General features: G+C 38.1%; 1 protein-coding gene and 1 long non-coding RNA gene across 3 annotated transcripts; one reads left to right on the forward strand and one right to left on the reverse strand.

The window, feature by feature from the left end:
- Positions 1-428: 428 nt before the first annotated feature.
- LOC113225356 lies at positions 429-1,037 on the reverse strand. Its single transcript, XM_026458004.1, has one exon. The coding sequence runs from the start codon at positions 1,035-1,037 to the stop codon at positions 429-431; it is 609 nt and encodes a 202-aa protein (XP_026313789.1).
- Positions 1,038-4,140: 3,103 nt separating this feature from the next.
- LOC113226192 lies at positions 4,141-8,217 on the forward strand. Of its 2 annotated transcripts, none has more exons than XR_003310111.1 (3): positions 4,141-4,174; positions 6,289-6,548; positions 6,838-8,217. It is a non-coding gene; the product is annotated as an uncharacterized LOC113226192 (long non-coding RNA). The 2 variants fall into 2 exon arrangements; XR_003310139.1 differs by lacking the exon at positions 4,141-4,174 and adding an exon at positions 6,126-6,200.
- Positions 8,218-8,456: the final 239 nt, after the last annotated feature.

Here is an 8,456-nt window from a genome sequence, read left to right on the forward strand (position 1 = left end):
TTTTTTTTTTTTTTTTTTTTTTTTTTTTTTTTTTTGCGAATCTAAATTATACACCTTTGAGTAAAGCTAACTTCACTCTATCATATTGTTTATCTGTAATATATACATAAACACACTTTCGCATAAATAATGATAGTATGCATTTAATTTACTAGTATTATTATATATTTTATTAAATAATTTAATTTCATTAATCACCAAAATTTAGCAACCCTAACAAAAATACATTCAGCAAAACCGATAATTCATACGTTAATTGTTAAGTGTTCCCTTCAGCTCAAGTGTCTGAACTGAGACGAATTCAACGAAGTCATTTGCTATTCAAATTCTTCGAATGTGATTATTTACATTTAGACGTTATTTAAAAAATTACCTACTTATTTCACTAATAATTAATTACTGTTATATTTATATTCATCGAATTTCCGCTAATTCATTTTTATTTTATTTTGTGGAAGGTATGTTCTGTTACAAGCTATAAAGATTGGCTTTTTTTCGCCAGTAATGCCTATGTCTGATGTGTTGAGTTTCTCCTCTTTTCTTATTTTTGATCTGTTATACTTCACAGCTGCAGCCAAGAATTCATCTCGTACTCTTGGTGAAGACAACTGTACGACAATAGAGCGTGGGCGAGAGCCAGTCGGGTCCAATTTAGCAATCCGTGTACATTTATGTATGTCTTCTGGGTTAATCTTACACCCAACCGCCTTGCTGATGGAGTCGACAATGGTGAGGAGGTTTTCATTTTTTTTTTCGGGTACGCACTGGATTTCAATGTTGCACGTTCTAGCTTGTTGTTCTAAATGATTCACTCTTGTGCTCAAGCTGGCAATAGTTGACTTCATTTCTAAGTTTTCTGACTGCAACATCTCAATAGTTCCGATTGCTGATTGATGCTGTTGGCGGAACTCTTCATATTCTTTATTGATGAAAGACAAAGATTCCTTCACTTCAGTAATTTCCGTTTTCAGTGCCTTCATTTCAGAACTAATTAAAGATTTTATTGTTACGCTCATTTCAGAGGCGAGGGCGGTCATTTCTGACTTAAATATTCCTCTAACAACCTCATCAACATCTTGGCGTGTTACTGGGTCTCCTTTTTCAACATGTGGTGATGAGACTGCATGCCGCTTCGCTGATCGCTTGGATGTAATTGCGTCACTAGTTGGAGTTGCCGGGGATAGCTGCGATTGCAATGGAGTGTGGAGTAACGGGGTGTTCTCTCGATTGACATTTCTCCTTTACTAGTAGGGCATTTCCATCTATTGTTCGAGCTGTTTTTTGGGTCAAGTTTCACACATATGCCGTGGAAAGCAAGAGTGCATATGGTGCATTTTATGTAACCACTTCCAATTTCCGGATCGTTACAACAACCCCAGATTAGAGAATCTGATTCCATTTTATTTAAATTGCGTGCACTTATGAAGCTGTTTCCAACAACAAAATAAAGAAAACAGAGAAAGAAATTAAAAAAAAATTAAAAAATGAAGCAAGTAATTGTGCACTGAGATTCGAACCACGACCCCTTCGTTTGCAAATCCGTGCACAGTACCGCTGCACCAAATCCTCGATGACGGGTGTGAGCGAAATTATGCACCTATAGCGGAGACTAGTTGTTGGGAATGTTAGCCGTTAATAGTTTGCTAATGACTTCAAGGTCGTTTTTATTCACCACTACACTCAAATACAAAGATTGTGATTAGTCACGATGCGTTTGTAATATTGTTTTTTATTGTCACGGGCACTGGGGATCTAAAGTCGATGAGTATTAAACACCATAAGATTCTTCATGACACAAGGAACACACCGATGGTAAACTCGAAGAGATTAAGTGACTTTAAACTAAATTTATGAAATAAAATCCGCACTACTGACACAAATACGTGTTGTCTCAACCGTTTGTCGTGAATTGATTTTGAAGTTTATTACTATAAGTTTCATAAGTTTATTAATATTATATGTAGCAAACATTGAAAATAACGAATCCACGCATGCAGTGTAGATAAATCAAAACCAAGGTCGTCCCTATTATCTACAGACTCCCTAGATTCATCATTCATAACTTTTGGGGTAGCTCCACAAATATAGCACTTTTGTGATGAAGTTTCAGTCACAGTATTGCACACTTTACCGTCAATCATAGTGAAAAGTAGTTTGTGCTTGACAGATATCTCTTTGCCATCAACGTTACATATTGTCGGCAGCAACGGTTTTTTTCCTTCATGACTTTATTTGTTTCTGCAACGGTAAAGTCGGTAGTTTCCTTGGAGAAAACAAACTTAACAGGTCGACAATACATTGATGAAGATGGACGAGGATTCTGCCAAGCAATGTTACCACTTTCGTCGTGCAATTGAAGTGGCACAAAGGAAAACACAAACAAATATTCATCAGTGGCATCATTACTGGTGAATTTTTGTTTGTAGGTGTTGTGACCGGAACTGCCATCACATCCCCACTTGCTTATAAGACTGAATGGTGCCTCTAAAGAAGAAGATTTAAGAACTTCATACTGCGCATACATTAAACGTTCAACTGTTTTATTTAAAACAGCTTAAAGTTTAATTTCTGCACGAACTTCATCCACAAATAAATCTTTTTCAGGAGGAAAACATTCCATCTTGGCTTGCCTAAGACTATACATCGATGGAAATACCTTATAACCAGCTTTAATACGCCACTTCCGCGTTTACTCGTAGGCGTGGCTTGTTGACTTGGAGTCCACATAATATGCCAAAGCCTCTTCCTTCGTTAAGCACCTTTGACTGTTGTTTTCACTATCACTGACAGCTCTCATGGCTTTGCAGTTTTCGGGACTTTCCTTAGCGTCCCTAATTACAGCAGCCAAGTTCCGGTGCCCAGACAGTCGCGCTGGAAATTCTGTTGCAGCCACTAACTGATTAGTGTCGCGGGTACTGAGCAAATCCTTAACTCTTCTCTTTTTCGTTTTATCACTGGACTCTTCAAACTCTTTGCTTGGACGTCCAAGAGTTGAAGATACAGTGGATGAAGATGGCTTTGCGTGGCAAAGGGACACTTCAAAGACGAAGTCTTTCGACGTCCACTATTCATTTTTTTTTCAAAAAGTCATCGCGGTTCTTTTCGTATATGTACCATTTTTTTCTAAATTTGAATTAAATGCGCTGATTGTTTTTTTTACCGCCCTTGAAGAATCTTCGGTGATACTGGAGAAATCATATTTTGAAGATAGGAAAGCAAACAATCCGCTATTCCGGTTTTCTTTGGCATGTTTGAGCCACTCCTCAAAAAGTTCTAATCTTGAGATTGCGAAGAGGTGCTCTAGAAAAAAAAAATGTTCCACAGCATTCCACAGCCTAGATTTATTACTAATGGAAAAAAGAGAGTTCAAGCTACCATATCTATGCTACCCATAGATTTAGTAATAAAACTACCATATATGTTAGTTTTGGGTCTGTGACACACGTTGGCAATACTTTCCGGATCCAAAATACATAAAAAAACGGGACAAAATTAGTTAAATTTAAATTTGGGATCTTAGAATCATTAGAATAATAACGCATAGAATAAGTCAGTGCATAGAATGATAGTTTTATATCAAGCGAACTGTCACAAATGAGGCAAAAATCAAATTCATGTAGGTTAGTTTTAGTAGTAGGTTAATTTTCGGTTTTAGTGAATATTTATATAAAAATACAAGTTGAAACGCGTTACTTCCTTGTGGAATGTGATGTTAGTAGGTATCTATTTTATGTTTGTCTGACGTATTTTTACACTCATTTACCGCACATTTCGTCATTTTTAGCTAAAATTCTTGATCTGTTCGCGGTGCAAGTTGACCTTGAGCACTGAAGGCCCGCCCGCTCGTGTAGGCCCTTTTGGTGCGCTTCAATTTGCCTCCTTAGTGTGTGCGGACTAGGTTTCTATGCGTTATTATTCTAAGTTTGGGATTACGTAAAAAAATAACGGGCAGTAACTTGTTGCGTTGTTTTATAAATTAAGATAGTACATACCTTTACTTTCAAATTCCATCACCAAAACAAACTAAAACCACTACTAAAATCACTGTCATATGTATTCGCGTCAAATGCAAAATTGCTAATGATAATTAGTGCACTTACCCCTTTTCTTATATACTTACCTGCTTCCCTTAATTACCGTAACCCCCAGTGTAATTAAATCCTTGGAATTGGAGGTTCGTGGGTTTTATCTATCATATTAGCAAACAATTTCCGGGAAATTCGATAATGACTTTTGTCCAGCTAGCTTATTCTAGTCGAACTTATAGTGCGTCGCCTCATTTTGCCTCGATAATATGGCATTTTTGAAAAAAAAAACGGTACGTGTTTTAAAACATATCCTAAAAGGGGCAAGGAATTCAGCGGCGGGTAGGACGTGTGATCTCATTAAGAAATGTATTGAGGAGAATGGGATTGACGAATGGTACGCGTTGCTTACATTTGCGTATTCGGCTTTCAAAACTCCCGATAATAATGCTCCAGGAAACCTTACAACCAAGGTTAAACAACATATAGCCACAATAGATAGTTCAAACTTCGAAGACAGCGTGGAACAGTCGACACTCAAATCGCCTTCAGTGTATAGAACAATTTAATCCAAAGTTTATGAAGGGGATTTGAGAGGTGCTGTCCGTGTGTTGATGTCTGAGGACGCAGTGGCAGCTCCTGGTCCTGAGTTTGTTTCATTACAAGCAAAACACCCACCACCGTCACGCCCGTTATCTTTTCCCCATACCAGATTTGGCCATAACCGCTTTGACGGTTAAGGTGGAGGATGTGGTGCAGGCTCTCGGCTCATTTTATAATGGGTCAGCGGCAGGTTTAGATTGTTTGCGTCCGGCCCACCTAAAAGAGTTGACGTCAAGGTCGGCAGAGGATTACGGACAACGGTTGCTTGAGTGCCTTACTAGGCTTTGCAATTTCTTTTTGAGTGGACGCCTTAATCCTGGGATTTGCCCGTACATTTACGGGGCGTCGTTGTGTGCATTGTCAAAAAAAGACGGTGGTGTGAGACCCGTTGCTGTTGGAAGCACAATGCGTCGTTTGGCAGCAAAGTTGGGATGCCGCGCTGTAAAAAGGGATATGGCGCCTTATCTCCAGCCACATCAGCTGGGTCTTGGTACTCAATTGGGATGTGAGACGGCTGGCTATTCACGCGACAAGGACTTTTGCAATGGACCCATCCAATGAAAGTTGCATTATTGCAAAGCTAGACGTGCGAAATGCATTCAACACTATTGAGAGAGACGCACTCTTGAATAGGGTGCGCGAGCAGATTCCCACCTTATATCATTTTCTTTTTCAAGTTTACAATCTCCTTCTAACAGGGGGATCCACTTGCGCCGCTCACTTTCAGTCTTGCTATACACAACATTATTTCAGAGTAAGAATCACCATTAAATATATGGTATTTGGATGACGGCACAATAAGAGGAAATCCTGAAGTCGTGGGGCGGGGTCTTAATACTTTGTTACCGCGGTTTAAGGAGGTGGGACTGAAAGTGAATGCGTCAAAGTGTGAGTTTTTCTCCTGTGGGGCGCCTTCCAGTTCATCTTTTTCCCTTTTAATCTTCCCTACTTCGACTTCTTTTTGTTGAGTTCACCCATATTTACAAATACGATTCCTGATGCCATCGAGGCCAGAAGACAACTACTCTTGTTTGCTCGCGACCGTCTCAGGAACATCTCGGCTCATGTCGCCTTGGTTTTGTTGCGAATGTGTTTAGCTGTTCCTAAACTAGTTTACCTACTTCGGACGACGCCGACGAAGGTTGTATCCTGAGGAAGTCTCAAAATTCCCTGAAAGACATTGTTGAGACAATCCTTAATGTGTCATTGAATACACAACAATGGAGCCAAGCGGCCTTGCCGATCCGACATGGAGGGCTAGGTGTGCCCTGCGTACGGCAGGCTTATTACCGATCTTTAGCGACCAGTCGTTTTAGCAATAGTTGCACGATTATCGCTGTCAAAACATAAATTCGTATTACGGAACGAACAATTGCGACCAGTCGACTACAGCGCCTCTAGCGAGCAACTAATAAACTAAAACTGCATGAAAATGCTTTGACAGAAAGCGACTGGTTGCTTTTTCGTATTACCGTTAGCGACGGATTTTTGACAACTAGTGCCACAATAGTTGTTTGGTGATTGTTGATTGATTGCTTTTTCAAATTACATTGTTATTTCATCTCCTTAATCGTAAGTAACAACTGATTTGACTTAAAAATAGTTATTTATTGATTGTTCAGTGAAATGTTGTTAATATTCAGTGATCTTCTGCTTGTAGCGTGTGTATAACTGCGATGGTGCGAGTTCTCATTTTATTGGACTATTTAAATGGAAAAGAGAGTGTTAGTTGTTAGTGTGGAGGAACGCTACCATTCTTCGGTGGAGAATCCGAAATAATGCCATCGGCAGGGCCTTTGAGATTTCGGACTTCCGAGTTCAGGTCTCATAGGTTATCCAAGGCATTGTTCAAAAGGCCATGAATTGACTCCTCTCTTGTCTCGTCGACAAAGGACAAATAAAATTTCCGTGGAATGTAAGGTAAGTAATCTTAGGAGAACGTGACGAAATGACGAAAAATAGAAGTAAAGTTACGTTAGTTAACTTATTTTTGACGAAACCAAGATAAACTTCACTTTAAATACTCTAAAAGTAATAGTGTTCCTGATAAAAGATTTACAAAAATACATTTAAACAAATATTCACCACACCAAATATTAAACATTTGAATAAGTTATGCGACATAAAAATTACAACAATTAACAACCTTAACAATTACAATTACTGTGTGGCAGTGTGTACATGATGAAATTTTTACTTTATATTGCAGGGGACTCGCAATATCCATTACGTTTGTGGCTATATTATATTTGTTCCTGACAATGCAGAAGAATATTATATTGATTTTCACTGTAGAGCCAGAAACACCATTGAACGGGGCATTGGGGAATTGAAAGCGATGTGAAGATTTTTGCTTTCACAGAGTTTCGCATTATCATGATAGCACTGTTACAAAAATTATGAATGCCTGCTCGGTATCACATAACATTGTCAATGGAGCTACACTTACACCAAGAAGAGTCTACCAAAGATTCTACGAGACAAATTCCTGCAATAACAGCTCTGAATCATCCCAGTTCGAGTTAGAAAGAGGCCACAGTCAAAAGGCAATAATAATACTGAGGTTATGGAGAAGCAGATAAGAATGTTAAGCCATTGGTCCTCAGAAAAATTATGTATGTATATGTACACAGCACTATGCACACAATTTTATATTGTATTACTAGATAGTTAGACAGCGTTCTTCTTGTTCCATATAATATCAAAATTTGACTTGTTTGTTAAAAGTACTAGACAGTAAGTAGTTAGTAAAGTATTTTCTTGTATTATTAAGAGCTAAAGATTCATGCGGCCTATGGGTCAACTACACCCATAACCTCTGAGCGTCTTGAGTTTTGTATAATAATATATTAAGGATTCTGTTGCAACTGCCACGTTTCTACAGTGCATCAGGAATGTTTGCTAACTCTCATGTAGACGGCTTTGCAGCTATTATTACTATTGCAAAAAACATTGGCTTCCTTGATGTGCTGAATTTGTGGCAGCAGTAATGGCCTCCTAAGTGTTATTGCATTCAGGGTACAGGGTATGATACTAAGAATAATAACAATTAACCACTAGTTTGTCTTAATTATTTTTTGAGTAATGGTACAATATCCACTAGGGCTTGGACTGTATTTGAGCGGCTTCAGCTTGAAACATTGCAGCTTTGGCATTGGTTTTAGATACATTTGCAATTATTTCAATTACTTAAATTTTCTTCACTCTAAGTGTCCATTGTGCATTACTTTTATTTGTTCCACTGCCAAGAACATTTATTTGGTGGCTAATTCGTTCCACAGCCTTTCAGATGTCTCTTGTGAACTTCCACATAGACTAAAGCCTTTATCCAATGCTGGGTGTCTTAGAAGATGGTCAAATAACATTTCTAGCTGACCGTTTGAGACGCGACTTTCCATCTTCCCACAGTCTGAATATCACGACACCAAAACAGTGGTAATATGAACGAAATGAATCCATAGAAGCAGAACTCAATAATGTAGACATAGTTGGCATTTTTATTATAGTGATTTATACTTTTTGTCGAACACTTAACTTTCAAGTGTTAGTGAATCGTCACTGCAATTCAAACTTTCTTGGGTAAACAAAAAACACGAAACAACAAATTTCTTGTTTGAAACACTTAAAATACGTTGTCTGCATATTTCTGTATGTGCAATCTGAGAATATAATATAATATAAGAATATTTTATTTTTGTTGTTATAGATCAATTTAAGATTACGAAAACGTAAATATAATTCTTCCTTGTTGTTTTTTGACGTTTGTGTTTGTCATTGATTGCCGTTCAGTTGCGAGTGGCGCTAGTTTCCATACAATTTAGTCGCAAA

The sequence above is a fragment of the Hyposmocoma kahamanoa genome, unplaced genomic scaffold, assembly GCF_003589595.1.
Source record: "Hyposmocoma kahamanoa isolate Upper Pololo Valley unplaced genomic scaffold, ASM358959v1 100006, whole genome shotgun sequence".
NCBI classification, from domain to species: Eukaryota; Metazoa; Arthropoda; class Insecta; order Lepidoptera; family Cosmopterigidae; genus Hyposmocoma; species Hyposmocoma kahamanoa.